The sequence below is a fragment of the Gymnoscopelus microlampas genome (assembly GCF_963454915.1).
Source record: "Gymnoscopelus microlampas genome assembly, chromosome: 12".
NCBI lineage: Eukaryota > Metazoa > Chordata > Actinopteri > Myctophiformes > Myctophidae > Gymnoscopelus > Gymnoscopelus microlampas.
Genome location: NC_139949.1, coordinates 44,408,634 through 44,426,950, shown reverse-complemented (window position 1 = coordinate 44,426,950; position 18,317 = coordinate 44,408,634). Strand labels below are relative to the sequence as shown.

The following is an 18,317-nucleotide window of genomic DNA, read 5'->3' as shown; positions in this document are numbered from 1 at the left end:
TATCTACAAAGTAATTAGTAACTACATTTTCAAATACTTGTAGTGGAGTAAAATAACAATATTTGCCTCTGAGATGTAAGAGGAATAGAAGTAAAAGTACAGAAATTTGGAAATACTCCAGTAAAGTAAGAAATACCTCAAAATTACAGTACTTGAGTAAATGTACTAAGTTACTTTACACCACTGTCTTCAACAGCAGAGCACAGCAGCAGCAGAGCAGTTGTTCACTTACAACGGCCATGGATGGAGCACGGCTGTGGCGCCAATATGGCGGCTCATCAGGGCGTTCAGTGAAAATGTGCCTCCATCCAGAACATGCATAGCCTACAGAATTGGTCTTCTCAGGCTGATATTTAAGTAAATACAGTCATCAAAATAGTATCTGAATTAAATAATTTGTACTTGCATTTGAGACACATTTAGATTGGTTGATTGAATACTTTATTAACAGTTTGCAAAAAAAGCACTGGAAGTACAGTTTAATATACTAATACAAATACAAATACAATGCTAAAGGGATTGAACCCAAGAAATCACTATGGCTTGTTTCCATAGGGGTCCATGTGTATTCAATTAATTGAAACATTTAGTGACAGGCAAATATACAATAGCCTACTATACAAAAACAACACAAAAAGAAAAATTTGTACTGTAAACAGTGGGGGGGGGGGGGGGGGGTTGCGGGGGACGGCATTTCAGGGGCCAGTTCCTATCTTGTATATTTGCGAAAAGGAACGAAAAAGACTGTACACAAAACTTTTAAATTACTACAGTTGGATATATTTCAAGTTCTGGACAAATAATTATTTTGACCCAAACATCATGTTTATTATTTTTCCACATATCTTGTGAAAAGGGCATGATTTAGATTTTGCATCCGGATGACACAGGGGTCACAGTCCTGCCCCCATGATCGTGGACTTTAACATTTTGGAAGTATTTTGACAAATACAGGGGGATCCCAATGTTGTGGTGTATCTTGAAGACCAGGCCCATAGTTGCTGTACTCTGTCCTCAACCCTAAGCCATCCAATCCTAGCAAAATGAGCAGGGGTTAGATCGGTTTTGTGATTGAGGCCAAGAAGTAGCCTTACTAGTTTATTTTGGGATGTTTGGAGCCTTGTTTTTAAGGCCTTGGAGGTGTTGTGATACCATGAAGTGCATGCATAATCATAATAACCTTGTATGAGGGCTCCTGCAAGAATCTTCAGAGGACTAGACGTCCAATCATGATTCCACATGGGTGTAGGCCTATGGGCCAGAACGATCTAGAATGGCATTCCAGCAGCACCCTTGGTTGGATGGAGAAACATTTAACTATATGCAGTACATCCATGGATTCAACTATCAATCTTCTGCAAAGTTTCTTGATGTTCATTGGATGAGTTGATAGGACTTCCATCTTTTCCAGGGTGGTTAAATAGTTAGTGTCTGTCTGTCAACCCTTTTCTCCTCACTTTTAAATGACCTGTTTCCAGTGTTCTGTAGCGTTCTTTTAACATGCAAGCAAGTACTGTGTATCCCCGGCCAATAGTAAGGAGTGTAGTGTTTTGTAAGCCTATAGTCAAGGCAGGGTAATGGGAAGTTTCATTGGCCAAGTACATTTGCACATACTTGGAATTTGTCATCGTAGATGTATTAATCATTCTAAGAGCAGTTGGCAGCTACTGAGCAGCATCCAGGGAGCACTTATGGTTCCATGTCTTGCTCAAGGCCAGTGGTGGAAAAAGCGCTCACATTTTTTACATAAGTAAAAGTAGCAATACTGCAATGTAGAAACACACAAGTAAAAGTCCAATAAAAATGTACTTGAGTAAAAGTACAAAAGTATTGGCGTGAAAATATAAGTAAGTACTAAAGTTTAAAGTAGTACTCATTATGTACAATATCCCATTTCACATGTTTCCCTTTGAAAATAGCAGATCTACAAGCTCACAACGCGTTGCCCTGCGATACGTTGTGAGCTTGTAGATCGGCTATTTTCAAATAGCCATGGCTGAAGTGGTCAATGTATGTTTAGTAACTAGTAACTAAAGTTTAAAATAATTGTAGTGGAGTTAAAAGTACAATATTTGCCTCTGAGCTGTAGTGGAGTAAAAGTATAAAAAATTGGAAATTCTCCAGTAAAGTAAAAGTACCTCAAATCTGTAGGTTACTTCAGTACAGTACTTGAGTAAAATGTACTTACTATACTGCACCAAGGCCACTTTGACATGATGGCTGGAGGAGCCTGGAATCCGTTTCCAATTCCCAGGTGACAGCTCTATACCTCCTGGGATGTTTCCTTGTGGATTTGTTTGATGGACAAGTGTATTGAGTGGGGTATATATAACATTGAGAAACACTAACCTATATTTTCTACCTGTATATATACACTGCATTTTGTAATTAAAGCCCTCAGTCACAACAGATACAGAACTTGGTGTCACATTTACATTTTTAAACCACAAGAGGTCAGTGCTGCTCGTTATAACAAAGTTAAGAGCTTTGCTCTTTTTTTATGACCAAGTTGTATTAATTATTTTGGGCTTAGGATAGGTTAGCCCACTTAATACAATGTAAATCATGAACAATGTAATAATACAGAGGGTACAGTATACATACCTGTGTGCGCACACACACACGCACGCACGCACGCACGCACGCACGCACACACACACACACACACACACACACACACACACACACACACACACACCCCACACACGCACGCACGCACACACGCACGCACGCACACACACACACACACACACACACACACACACACACACACACACACACACACACACACACACACACACACACACACACACAGACACACACACACACACACACACATGCACAGATACAGATACAGAAACACACACATGCATGCACAGATACAGAAACACATAACATACATATCCAAACACCCAACCACCCACTTATTGGTTCCATTATAAATACAGAGCATTTTAACCTTTTGCATGGCACTGATGAACGTTTTAATAGATTGCCTTTTGTCACCATTTGCTTTTGCAATTGACAATTCTATCCCTACAATATTTTAAAAGTTATTGTAGAATTTCCACCTTGATAAATTGAAAACAATAAAAATTCTAACAAGCTAAAAAGAAAAGAAAGAAAAAGAAGAAGATGAAATAAAATATGCACTGATGAACATTGTTTGAAAGTGCAGGCTAATTAACTCATTTAATCAATAGAAAAGTAAATTAATCTTTAAGTAACAAAAAGGCTTTTCTACAACCTCAAAAAGCACAATACCGTACCACTAACTGATACCATGCAAAACCCTTTCATACTAACCTTTGAGTGGGTAACTGTTATTCCAGTATTATTATACAGTTGGCCTTGGCCTAGAACAAAACAAAACATAACAAAACAAGAAAAACAAGTTTATCAGGGTTTGACACACTTGTATGCACCTGTGGTAATAATAATAATAATAATAATAATAATAATAATAATAATAATAATAATAATAATAATAATAATAATAATAATAATAATAATAATAATAATAATAATAATAATAATAATAATAATAATAATAATGTTTATCCATAATGAAGGTAGACATAATTAATTTGATTATAATGAGTTAGTTTATACATAATTAGTTTGATGTATAGCCTATACAGTATCCTACATCAATGGTCTAATACCCCAAAACAAAGAAAAGAAAGAAAAAAAAAGACCATTACTGCATCAAAAGTAATCAACAAACTACATTATAAAAACTGATCATGGACATTGGCCAAATTGGTCAGATAATATAAGAAAGAGGCAATAGTTGATCTACAAGCTTGTGAGCTTGCAGATATGCTATTTTCACAATATTTATCTGTGGAACGGAGTCAAACTAAATGTAATGCCTCGACTCCTACAATTCCAATTGCTTGTCAGAGAGGGGGGTCCCCAGTTCAAATATGATTATTTTGGGCGGTGCCCTGTTCAAATATGATTATTTTGGGGGTCACGGCCTGAAAAGTTGGTTGAGAAACACTGTCCTACATCAAAGGGGTTGTACTAGTCCTACTAGCAGCCGCTGATGGAGAAGTGAGCATGCAGCTAGACATCATGTCAGAGGAAGTATAGCACATCTATTTGCAGTTGTTTTCACACCTCACCCACAGCTCACATTATAATATTCACAGTACCAAGCAGTCATGTGCAATATAAGAAGATGAAATACATAAACAGCTCATACTGCTATAACAGGCACTTCACACTTATGTGCAGTGTCTCCATGCAAGCATAGATAGCTATTAGGATTGGATACTAATTCCGTAAAACCACAACCACTCTAAACATATTTATATAGTCATCACTATAAGAGCCATTCTAGACATTTTGTGACGCCTAATTGATTCGGTAAAACCTTAACCACTTAAACCCCATATGGTTGAGTCCCTTAGGGCTCTATGCTAGTATATTTTCTGTTTTCTGTTATTGTGACGTGTTGTGAGCTTGTACAATCTGCTATTTTCTGCGAAAGCTTTCTCCACAATATGATGCTGGCATCTCTAACAGACTGACTTTATTCAAGATGTGTGTCCATATAAAACTGTGCACATGATATATGCACATGAGCTTGAAGAGTTCACACGTCAGTTCAAAGCAGATCTTTGCTAAGTGTATTATTAGTATTATTAATAATAATAATAATACAAATAATAAACAAAGCCAATGGTGGGGTAAGTGCTGAAATGGCAATGTAACAATCCAAACTGTAAGGAATCCCACCGAATCCCATGGCGGGTAGAATTCCCCCCTTTGAAAAATGACATCAGCGGCCTCCCACAAGTAACCGATCAACCCAACCCACCAACCAAACAAGCCTCCAGCCTCCATGCTACATCCCATGGGCTCAGTTTGCTGTTTTGCCTTTAAACAGTGGTGGAAAGTAACTATGTACATGTACTCAAGTACTGTAATTTTGAGGTATTTGTACTTTACTTGAGTTTTTGTACTTTTAGTACATTTTGATACCAATACTTTTGCACGGAGGGCAGGTATTGCATGTGGTCCCTGATCATGCATTCAGTAATGTAGGAAAGTGAAGAACTTCACAGTCCCCTGTAAAGCTCTGGATGAGTTGTCGGGCAGAATTTCCCAGAGCTTACAGTAAAAGCAAAATGTATTTTACCTTTTGTAACTATACGTATCTCTGTGACAGCAGTATTTTCATGCTGGCAGAACTGAAGAATATGTACAGGGCAAGGTTCGAGACAGAAAATGACATGAGACATGAGACTCCACTATAGCCAAGAAGAGAGACATGGACCACCCGTAATCATGCCATGAGAAACAGTTCACTCAATGACCTGGTGACCTAAGATGACGCGTCAATGTAGTTGACAGCAATTACTGGGAAGTAGGAGGTCAAGAACTTCCACAAAAAAAGGGAGGAGAAGGGGAAGTGTACCGGATTGCCTCAGTCATCATTATTAGGAAATGTGCCCATGTAATAGGGTGTGTCTGCTCACTCTTGCATAAGTTACAGTATATCAGTTAATATGAGTTTAATAGAAGGCTGGATAAAGTAAGAGAAATTCTCAAAAACACTAAATCACTCAAAAACACTCTGCTCACTAGCATAATATTTCATTCATTATTTAAGAACATATTGGTTGAGAAGCAGTCTTATAAAGCAGGGGTCTTCAACAGGGGGTCCTCAGAGTTACTATAGGGGTCCGCCAAATCTTTGTGTGATATGATTTTTCTTTTTACCTTAACCACTTGAACCATAGCATCCCTTTTCTGAGGAGAACTTTAGCCAAAAATAGCAGATCTACAAGCCCGTTGTGAGCTTGTAGATCGGCTATTTTTTGGCAAAGAGGTATATAGGTGTAGAGGGAAAAAAGAGCAGACCAAGTAAACAAAAAAAGTATAATCTGAAACACAATTTTATACAATATAGAGGGGGTCCCTGCTTCATCTCTCTCTCAGCTAGGGGGTCCTTGGCCTGAAAACGTTGAAGGCCCCTGTTATAAAGGGTTATGCGTATTTTAGTTCTTATAACTATAGATAGTGTTTATAAGCTGATTGTAATGCATAGTAGACATGGGATGCATAGCAAGTGTTACCAAAAACACATATCTTAGCCCACATCCCCACACAACACAACAGTGGTCCCCTGGCTGGTTGATTCTTCAGGGTGGTGGTCCCTGGTTCAGTTGAAAACCCCTGAGTTAAACCAACTCAAAAGATCTGATCTGAAATAATCTCATACAAAACAAATTCTCATTATTCTTACACTTGTTGTATCATGTGAAAATTTGCAAGATAAACAGTGTTGCCAGCTGAATTATTACATGTTATTGCTTGAGTCCTTTTAAGAGATAGCAAACATTTGTAATTCAGTGTTATACTGCTGTGGTGGTAGTCACAAATCATAAAAACATAATAAATAAAATAAAATAAATTGACCGTGTGGCCGTTGCCCATTTCAATTTAACGTTTAATGTCACACAGACAAATATTACTTGAACTTGTCTTGAAATACAGTTTCACTATATAAATTGAAGGCACAAAACGGTTCCCTATGTATATCAGCTCAGCTTCACTAGAATCCAGCCACGCCATTGGTCGGGAGGGACTGTCGATCAAGCGCAGTACGACGGTGTCGCGGAGCCGCCAAAAAGAACTGATCTACAAGCCGGTCTCGCCGGCTTGGCGACGCGTTTTTATACCTTGTAGATCAGTTCTTTTTTGGTTAACGCGACACTCTCGCGAGACGGAGTATGATAAATTAGGGCTTTATGGAGCGAGGACATCCACCAGTGTTGCCATGTCGGCTTATTATAAGCGACTTTGGGCTTCTTTTTCTGTAAAGTTGATTGTAAAAATTGGTAGTTCCAGGTTGCGTTTTTTTTTTTGGGATTGTTTCTAAAGTGTAGTAGTGTACTTGCTTATTTAGGCTTGCTTCACATTTTTTAAATTATTATTTAAACTAGTAGTTCTCAAATATTTTCGTGAAAAACGTTTCGTGACAACCAGGGAGAATTTGTGTTGTTCGAATGTTTCAAAAATATTCCATATATTCCCCATTTTATTGCAAGAGTTTTTGAAAATAGCAGATATGCAAGCTCACAACGCGTCGCAGAGCTAGTAGATCTGCTATTTCCAAAATATAAAAAATATTCCACATTTTATTGCAAGAGTTTTTGAAAATAGCAGATCTACAAGCTCACAACACGTCGCATCGCAACGCGTTGTGAGCTTGTAGATAGGCTATTTTCAAATATTTCAAATATTTTCAAATATTTTCAAATAGCAGATGCATAGGTGTAAAGTGCTCATGTGGCCTAATAATAGCTGCTTCTTTTGGGCTTTGTTTTCCTAGACCCAGGTTGCTTGTTTCTCTCACGAGACATGGCAACGCCCGCTGTATGGAAGCAGCGAGGACATCCAGAGGAAGAGCATTATAAGCACAGTGCTGCTGCTGCCGCTCAAACCGCCCAGGGAGGAGGAAGACAAACTGGGGCTCTTTTTTTTTTCTTCCGTTCCGTTGCTACTTCTTCTCCCCTCCTGGTCCTCCTCGGTCCTCCACGATGACACGGCGCTGAGGAATGTAAAAGCCTACACCTGGGACCCACTGACAGCGTCCTCTCGACGTCTCCTAAACCCGGATAAAAGAGACTTATTTCGGCTTATTTCGTGCAGGGAGGGGGAGATGCTGTTAACGGGGCTTCTTGCATGTTAAAAGGCTGCTACCATTCTGAACTAACAACACCCTCAAGGGGACCGCGGGACCCCCTTTTGTCACCTTTTTTTTTCCTGTTGCTGTTTGTTTTCCCTTAAAGCTTGGGTTCTTTCCCCACGCGGGGACTTATAGGTGGCTCCGTTCTGCCACAGTAAAGCTAGCGCTGGGGGTGAGGAGGCAAAAGGCGACTTTTAATGTGGGAATTCCTCTGGCTATATTCATCATCACAACTCCCGTGCAACAACGTCTTCTAGTTGGATTTTTTTTACATAATTTTCCATATAATTGGATTTTTTTCTTTTTACATCATTTTACATGTAATTGGATTTCTTTTTACATCATTTTACATGTAATTGGATATTTGTAAACATAATTTTCCAGCCACACCAGCAGCAGCAGCAGCAGCCCAAGTCAAATACCTCACATCCCACCTTGGTGGTGTGTGTCAAATATCTTGGCGGTGGTTGTGTCACTTGGTGGTGGTGTGTGTGTCAAATATCTCACACCCCTCTTGTGGTGGTGTCTGGTGTGTGTCGTTCAGTTGAGTGTGTGTGTGAAGCCGGTTGTTGGTGGGTCATCATCATGGGGCTCCCCGCTCTGGAGTTCAGTGACTGCTACCTGGACAGCCCTCAGTTCAGGGAGAGGCTCAAGTCCCACGAGATGGAGCTGGACAAGACCAACAAGTTCATCAAGGAGCTCATCAAGGATGGCAAGGCTCTGATCCAGGCACTGAAAAGTAAGTCGATACGTGTGTGTGTGTGTGTGTGTGTGTGTGTGTGTGTGTGTGTGTGTGTGTGTGTGTGTGTGTGTGTGTGTGTGTGTGTGTGTGTGTGTGTGTGTGTGAGAGAGAGAGTGGGAATGATAAGGCAGTGGTTCTCAAACTTTGTCAAGTGAAGGACCCCCCCAGTGTATTTGGTCGTGGACCCCCATCTGTAAAGAGTTTGTGCCAGGGACCCCCAGCAGAGAAGCTTTGTGTTAAAAATGTTAAATATTCAAAGATCTGCGCAAAGATTTATCAAAAATAGCAGATCTACAAGCTCATAGCGGGGCATGAAGTGACGCGTTATGAGCTTGTAGATCTGCTATTTTTGAATAGCCAAAATATAAAATATGGATAAAGTGGTTAAAATGATAACTCATTTTGCTGGGGACACCCTGGTACCCCCCCCCCCCCAAGGACCCCTGGGGGTCCTTTGACCCCACTTTGAGAACCAATGTGATAAGGGGGACATGAATGATGACTGAGGCTTGAGCCTGATGCCAAGTGTTGACGTTTGCCCATGTGATTTATGAATCAGTCATTCTATTTACTGGAAAATCAATTTAACTCAGAGAGTGTATGTACAATTACGAGTCCATCTGGTTCCATTTGTATACTCTCTGATTGATTTCTTTTACTGTGTATCCTCTGGAGTTGTGGTCCATGTCCGATCCATGTAATTACATTGTACTGACATGCAGTTCGCTTGTGGAGGAGGTCTAATCTATAAAGTAGTTTGAGCTTTGCTTTGCAGCTTCTACTATCTGTTAGGCTGTACTGTCTGCATTTGGTTGTATCATGGTAATTGTAAATATATAACAGTAATTCTTTTACAGTACACCGTGTCACTTGTCACAATAACATAACATGCACAGGTAGTGCCTGGATAGTGACTGGGAAAGTACTGTATAATCTGCAGGTAATAACTGCAGGTGACTTTTGGCACCTAACATAACCCCTCTCTGACACACGCACGCGCGCACACACACACACACACACACACACACACACACACACACACACACACACACACACACACACACACACACACACACACACACACACACACACACACACACACACACACACACACACACACACACACACTTAGTTTGAAGTTCAAGACATAATTTTCTGTCATTTTGTCATCTCTAGGGTTCCCAAACGTTGCAGGCCGTGATCCCCAATTATTTGAACTGGGGACCCCCTACCCTGATAAGCACTTGGTTCCACAGATAAATGTTGTGAAAATAGCCGAACTACGGAGCTTATAGATCAGCTATTTTCACAATGTTTGCCTCTTTCTTTTGTAATATTTGACAATTTGGCCAATTTGGTATTAAAAAGGTTTTACAGGCCATTACATTTAATTTTTATAAATGTGCAGATACCCTGTATACACTTACACTATACCGTATGAAAACAATGTTGCATATTAAGCTAATAATCTGGGGACCCCCCGAAATAATTTGGGGACCTTGTCCCGACCCCCAGTATGGGAACCGCTGATCTAGGAAAAGCCTGGTTCTAAAATTGTGACCAAACAACCAGGATGCTGGGTTCGAGTGAAGCACTCTCAGGGTTTGTTTACAGTACGTTACTGTCTAAGCAAACAGTTAAACCAAGCAGCTCTGTGGTTTTTAACCTTTGTGTGTGTGTGGAGCCAGGAAAGGTTGCCAGTAAAGTCCTGATTCATGCAGCTACACCCATGTACACTTTGGTGTTGCCCAATTCAACCGCAGTCCACTACTGTTGACCTTTGGGCGCTGCCCAGTACAACCACAGTCTTACACTGTTGGCCACTGGCCAGATGTTCCTGACTGGTGTGGTGGGGCGGGTATTTGATCCTACACCTTTTCGGAGACCTTTCCTCTGTTTCCCCAGTTGAAGTTTTTACACCCTATAATGTGTGACCTGGCCCCCAGGTCTCTATATTGGCACCCTCCTTTTTTCCCTATACACCACATCTTTTCACAGAAAAAAAATAGCCGATTTACAAGCTAACAACATGTGATGTTGAGGCACATGGTGAGCTCACATTCACAACACGCCACATTGAGTCGCGCTGTGAGCTTGTATATCTGGTGTTTTTGACATGCCCAGAAAAGAGAAGCTAGGGTTCCAAGTGGTTAACCAGCACTAGTCTGGCAGCGTTTAAAAAACTGCACAAAAATGCAATCTATGCCTTTGAAGCGCTGGTACAAGGATTCTGGGAATCCTTCAATACATCTGACACTCAAATGTGTTGTTCTATACATATATTATATATATATACTATATATGTAAGTCAGTAAAACACTTGACTTTTAATGCAGTGCTTGAATAGCTGCTTGAATTTCAAGTGGTGTGTATAGGCCACAAATGCATCATTGTGACATGATGCTTTCGCAATACATAACATAATGTCATTGGCACTATAACCGTATACAGTAAAGATAAGTGTGGTGTTTGAGTTGGAATCCTCTGTATCTGTCTCTTTGTTTTACGTTTTCATTACGTATCTCGTCCTGTCTTCTCTGTGACCGCAGGGAGTTGTTTACATTGCAACGACTGACAACAGGAAGTCGCTTTCATTCCACTCGTATCGTTGTCAGTTAAGCCGATGCTCTCGTCAGGAGCCACTTGCAGTGTCAGTGTGACACATTGCCTAAATCAACATCTTGCCGTCACTTTTTGGTCAGTTCAAACTAGACCAGTGGTTCTCAAACCTTTTCATGTCAAGGACCCCCAAAATGATGTTTCTTTTTGGCTGGGGACCACCTGTCTCAAAAAATATTTTTGTGCCAGGATTTTTCTAAAATAGCAGATCTACATGCTCATAGTGTGCTACGCTATGAGCTTGTATATCTGCTATTTTTTAATAGCCAAAGTATAAAATATGGTTAAAGTGGTTAAAAATGATTGTGATGCCATATTAACTCGTTTTCTCTGGGTACCCCCTGGTACCCCCCACCAAGGACCCCTGGGGGTCCCCGGACCTCACTTTGAGAACCAATGAAACCAGACATTGAGGGGGGAATCACTCTCACACAGCTGTGTGGAACACGCCTGGGCCCCGGCAGCCAGCGGAACGGCAGAATAGGAACATTCACTGGAAAAGTCCAGGGTGGTCCGATGCCAGTCCGTTAGCTGGCAACGTTACCTGAACTTTCCGAGCCTGTATTATCTCCTGTAAGGTATGATGGATGGTTTAAAAACAATACTCCAGGCCAATAAAAGGCTTGGGCTGGGTTCGGGGCTTAGCCCTCTGACACAAAGCACTGTCAGCTGACGTTTTCTGCTGCGTGGACAATTCTGCTATTGTCCATCAGTCAGATCTAGAAATTAAACGGCATGACCTGATTTGCTGAGGTCAGAGAGAGAGAGAGAGAAAGAGAGAGAGACAGAGACAGAGAAGGTAGGGAAAGAAGGCTAGTGTGATTAGTGATAGGACAGAGGAAGAAAGCGTGAATGAGATACGTATAAAGAGCAGCGGTGTAAATTAACTCTAAGTACATTTACTCAAGTACTGTACTTTTAAGTACAATTCTGAGGTATCTTTACTTTACTGGAGTTTGTTTTCTGTACTTTTACTTCTACTCGACTACATCTCAGAGAGGCAAATATTGTACTTTCACTCCACTACAATTATTTGAAAACTTTAGTAATAGATTTTGATTGTTATCACAAAACATACATTACCCACTTCAACCCTATATACATTTCGGCCATTTGAAAATAGCCGATCTACAAGCTCACAATGCGTCGCGATGCGACGCATTGTGAGCTTGTAGATCGGCTATTTTCAAAAGATTTTTATACGCTTGAAAAACTTGTGAAATGGGACATTCTGCATAATGACTACTTTTACTTTTGTACTTTACATATATTTTGATACCAATACTTTTGTACTTTTGTCTTTTACTCAAGTCAATTTTAAATTCCGGACCTTTACCTGTAACAGAGTATTTCTACGTTGCAGTATTGATACTTTTACTCAAGTAAAACATTTGAGTACTTTCCCCACCACTCATAAAGAGATACTGTACTATAAAGTGTGTGTGAAAGAGTGAATGAAAGATAAATGGAGACAGTAAATGAGAGAGGAAAGAAAATGAGTCATTTGCTGGCTATTGTGCCGTTCTTCTAAGCGTAGTAGCAGGTGTGTTGTTTGAAAGCGAGTGCAGTACATGACTGGCAACACCCGCTGCCCTGCTTTGAATGAAAGCGTTAGAATAAAAAGCCCCACCACACTATATTGTTGGCTGCTCCCACACTGCCAGGGCGTGGGACGGAGCATAGGCCAGATCTGACTGCTCAAACACAACTATTTATTTTGACAAAGTGCTATTCCCGGCCGTCACAATGTCGTACTGTAACTGTACTGTATGCCTGCCCTACCCAAACTGGAACATTGACCGCTTTGTAACGATAATTTGCAAGAACAATATTTGGCATGATTCTGTTGTTTGAGACACAGGGGCACGGTGGCGCAGTCGGTAGAGCTGTCGCCTCCCAGCTAGAAGGTCCTGGGTTTGATTCCCGCTGGGGACGTTGGGGGCTTGTTCTCACCTCCACGTCATCGGTGTCCATACCCTAGGTGGGGTTGATGAAAGGGCCTCTCTGTGTGGAGTTTGCATGGTCTCCCCGTGTCACTTAGGGTAGGTACCCTCACTCACAACAAACATGCAGTAATCCTGGTCTCTATACTGCGTCTCCCTGGTCAGCCTGTCAGGTGATAAGAAGTGGCTTGCTAGCTCCTCATGCATTGAAGGAAGCATGAGCTCAGTTCGGGGCTCTCCCCAGGCTGCCAGAGGGAGAGTAGCGGCCAGGATTACATGCTTATTACATGCTTGGCACTGGGTGAAAAAGTGGGATAAAAAAACGTTAAAGACACAATTGTATTGAACCCTAGTGCGCTGTTTCCCTATTCTAGGGATACATCCCTATTCCCTCCCGCAGAGGGTGACTGTTCCAGGGATCTCCCCTTGAGGTTTTGTTAGCTGCCTGCTAATTGCTGAGTGATCATCACTCAGCAAGTCGACAGCCCTGACATGTGTTTTCCATGTAACCGCTACATGCCAGTTACCGCAGAAAAGAGAAGCTCAAACATAAACATTGGGTGCAACACTTTGGACACTTTAAGACGCTACAGAATGCTACGACTGCTGATGCCAGTGAGACACACCACCCAATATCCTGTTCATATTCAAAAAGCTTATACTCTGCAGTTGTTTTCAACCTTTTTCTTCTCTTCTGTTTTTGCTATGGACTAACAAAATGAGTAGACAAACACATAAAGAGCTACCTCTAAATGAAAAAGAGATAGAGGTCTGTAACTCTGAGAGTGTACACATTACATCTCAGAGTTATGGGGGCCCTTGAAAATAAAACGTTTGAGAACCACTAGTACTAGGGGACTGATATGTGCCATAGTGTCATAGTAAATCAGTGTCATACATATTCTGAGGAAAACCTGGAGACTGACGTTCAGTAATTGGGTCTTATGATCAAAATAAGAACATTATAATGGTGTGTGTGAAAAAGAAAATCTAAAATTTGCCATGGAGCAGGCCAAGTCTTGCCACGGACACATTGATGACCCCTGAGAGTGATGCATCTAAATGTTTGAGCATGACAAAGCCTATTCATTTTATATCATGATATTATAGACCAAACGTCAATGATCGATCGATGATATTCCACTGTGGTTTAACTAAACTGTCCTTAATGACACAATTCAACAATGTAGCTCCATGTTCCACAGGCTATGTGTTTGCAGTATTCATTTTTAATGTGTGAATAATAGATTATAGGGATACCATCAGAGAGCTAGCAAGAGACAATATTTTGGTATTGTAGTTTTCATAATCTTGATTATCTATCTATCATATTGTGATAGATAGACTAGATGTGTTGACTGGCCTTTGAAGTAATGTAATCTATTCTAATTTACGAGAAGCATAGTCAGAGTTACAGTAGATGTGCTGTAACATGTGGGAGGTTGGTTTCTGAGGCGTTGTGGTCTGTCTGCCACGTCTGGGCTGTGAATTTACTGCAGGGCCAGATGTCACGGCTGGTCTGTGCAGCAATTATGCAATGCATGCATGCAAAATATGGCTGCATGTGGCCTACATCGGGCTGTCACGATTTGACTTGACAATTAATCGTCATTCATGTAATTGCGATTAACGATGTAATTGTGTTTTTGACATTGAACATTGGAACACAAAAATTACATTTGATATCTGTGTTACTTTTAGGCTTTGGAAAAAAAAAGTTTGCATAACTTAAATACATACAGCATAGCCGATTTGCAAGCTGAAATGCATCAAATCACGACGCATTGTTGTGAGCTTGGAGATCAGCTATTTTAGCAATTTTCAACAGATTCATTTAGACTGATAAATCAAAATGATTGTGACGATTATGCAGAATAATTACCATTGTCTGAAATAATTGCAATCAGGCGATTATATACAGTAATAGTTGTGACTGGCCTGGCATGCATGCATGTAGCCTATAGACTAGAGCAGTGGTTCTCAAACCTTTTCATGTCAAGGACCCCCAAATTGACACTTATTAGCCCGCGGACCCCCATTTGAAAAGATAAATTTTAAGGACCCCCAGTTTGACATGCAATAGGGCTACGGACCCCCATTTAATGGCATTTCTATCTCTGGGACCCCAATTCATGCTGTAAAATAAATGTTAATTTAACTCTGAGAGTGTACAAATGGAACCAAATGGAAATCCATTTGGTTCCATTTGTACACTCTCAGAGTTACACACCCATAAGGGTCCATTTGGTGCCTAATCTATTATTTAGCTGGGGACCCCCTGGAACCCCCTCAAGTACCCCTGGGGATCCCCGGACCCCACTTTGAGAACCAATGGACTAGAGTACACACAAAGTTGAGGCCCCATACATACAGCAAACTATGACGACACGACCGCACATGAATGTGGAGTGTTCACTGTGGACGCACGCACAAATTACCTTAGCCCACACAGATTACATACTGCATTGTACACACACACACACACACACACACACACACACACACACACACACACACACACACACACACACACACACACACACACACACACACACACACACACACACACAGACACACAGACACACAGACACACACACACACACACGCACACACCGGATGGTCTTGCAGCCACACAACCTCGCTCAGCTTTCAGGAAACACACAGTCCGTTAGTCCGTACATTATGTGCATGTTGGCCAGATGTCATGTAAGGCCATACGGAACCCGTCATTATATGAAGCCAGCTGAAACACTCGTCTCTCTGCTCACAGCCTAGAGACACGTTGTTTACGGGTTCCTCAGGTGTTGAAATTACACATTTGCACCGGTGGTGACTGAGGAAACTCATATTTTAGAAAGAAAAAGAAACCCCCCCCCCCCCCAAAAAAGTTGGCCTGCGATATTTCTGATCTGTTTTCATGCAGTGAAGCACAGAGGTTTGCTCGAGTCACATTTATATGACAGTGAGTGTCAGAAGAAGCACTTCTGGAAAGCACTTGAATGTTTCTTAAGTGTGACTGACAGGATTTGTGAGCTTGTAGATCGGCTATTTCCTCTATTCGTTGTACGTGTGTATGGGGCTAAAATGGTTCATTAGTTATCTCACCCTATATACATTTAGGCCGTTTGAAAATAGCCGATCTACAAGCTCGCAAGATGTGCTATTTTCAAAAGTACTTTTACTTTTGGTACTATACGTACATTTTGATGCCAATACTTTTGTACTTTTACTCAACTTTTACTTGTCACAGAGTATTTCTACATTGCAGTATTGATACATTTACCCAAGTAAAATAATGCGCATACTTTTTCCCTCCACTGGGTAACAACCACCATCTTCTGCTGTTAGGGTCACTGGAAGCTGCAAAGTACAACCCATGCAGTCTTCTACTGAGAGCTGCCCAGTACTAGTCCTATACTGTTGGCTAGCTTAGAGCTTGGCCCCAGTAGAACCACAGTCTTCATTCACAATACCTATCCACACAGAGCCATATAAGGAGAGTTGCGTCACCTCGGTTCACTTCATCGGGCCAGTCCTCTACAGAGTCCTCTATTGCATGGGTTTTCAGCCCGCGACCCCAAAATTATGCGGCCATTGACTCACGACCCCACCTAACTGTGGAGGTAATTTATGCACATGAACTTGCACATTCGGTGCACATTTGTAATGTATTAAAATGGTAAAATGTACTATTTGTAATCATTTTTAGATTGTATTTCATCCATTCTGTTGAATTACATTTTTATTTTATTTTATGACCCCTAATAATTTCGCGACCCCACCGTCAGTGCACTTGGGGTCGCGACCCCAACTTTGGGAACCCCTGCTCTATTGGCGAATAGTGACAAAGCCCTGAACCGGACGTTTACGGAATGCACTCTGGAGTCTATGAGCGTTTGTCACTATTTCACGTTGAACATGAACCGCGTGACCGACGCTGTTTTATGGCCCTGAGGTGATGCAACTCTCTAATATATTGGTTCTCAGGGGTCCTGGGGGGGGGGGGGGTACCAGGGGGTCCCCAGACAAATTTGTTAATGAAGCGTCACAATCATTTAACCCCTTTATCCATGTTTTATACTTTGGCTATTTTTGAAAAATCTTGAAAATGTGTGCAAGTCTTTGAATATGTATATTTTTTAAAACGAACATTTTTAACTCGAATCTTTGCTTCTGGGGGGCAGGGACCCCCCCCAGAAGGAGAACAAAACTATTTCAGATGTGGGGGGGGAGGGGGTCCGGGGGGGGGGGGGTCCGCGGCCAAATAAATATCAATTTGGGGGTCCTTGGCATGAAAATGCTGCTCTAATACAAGGCTCTGCCAGGTTGTCCAAGGATGGTCCAGGGTTTCCGACTATAATAAATAAGTTTTATTTCCTGACCTCTGAATCTAGCTTTACATATACAGGCAGGTTGATTTGCCATTGAGAGAGGTTTCGTCTTTCACAGTGAGCTCATCACTGTCTAGAATGACACGGGTTGATGTCATCATGGCCTTCCTGGGGTGAGGAATGTTCTAGTTTCGAGTCTATCCTATTGTGGCATCCACACCTCACCAGTGGTGTAAAGTAACTAAAGTACATCTACTCAAGTACAATACTTAAGTATTTCCAATTGTCCGTACTTTTACTTCTACTCCACTACTGTACATCTCAGAGGCAAATATTGTACTTTTACTCCACTACAATTATTTGAAAAATGTAGTTACTACTAGTGACTTTGCAGATATGAATTATTACATTATAAAACATACATTAACCACTTTAGCCCTATTTTATACCCAGGCTATTTGAAAATAGCCGATCTGCAAGCTTGTGAGCTTGTAGATCTGCCATTTTCAAACATTTTACTTTTGGTACTATAAGTACATTTTGATACCAATGCTTTTGTACTTTTACTCAAGTAAATTTTGAATTCCAGACTTTTACTTGTAACATCAGTACTTCTACATTACAGTATTGATACTTTTACTTAAGTCAAACACTTGATTACTTTTTCCACCATTGCACGCACGCACGCACGCACGCACGCACGCACGCACGCACGCACGCACGCACGCACAGAACCACTTTCACTTATTCACAAGGTCAGAAAGAATCGAGTGGTCACACTGGTCAGCTTGTTACGTACACACGCGGGAACGCAGACACATGTATACAGTATGCAGCCAGTGCCAAGTGAAAAAGAAAAAGAAAAGATGACATTATTCTTATTGTGTCACACACACAGATTGTCTTCCATTTCTATGAGCTCATGTTTTCAGAGCCAGAGCCTCATGAAACATGAGAGACTGCATGCAGTCTAAGGG

At 41.2% G+C, this 18,317-nt stretch overlaps 1 protein-coding gene across 1 annotated transcript in view; it reads left to right on the top strand.

Moving 5' to 3' along the window:
* The first annotated feature begins 7,449 nt into the window (after window positions 1-7,449).
* The window catches only part of LOC311057367 (rho GTPase-activating protein 26-like), a 162,418-nt gene continuing 151,550 nt past the window's right edge, over window positions 7,450-18,317 (top strand). Inside the window, 1 exon segment of the mRNA XM_084074321.1 lies at window positions 7,450-8,444. Coding sequence (XP_083930447.1) covers window positions 8,291-8,444 — 154 coding nt within the window. The 5' untranslated portion in view covers window positions 7,450-8,290.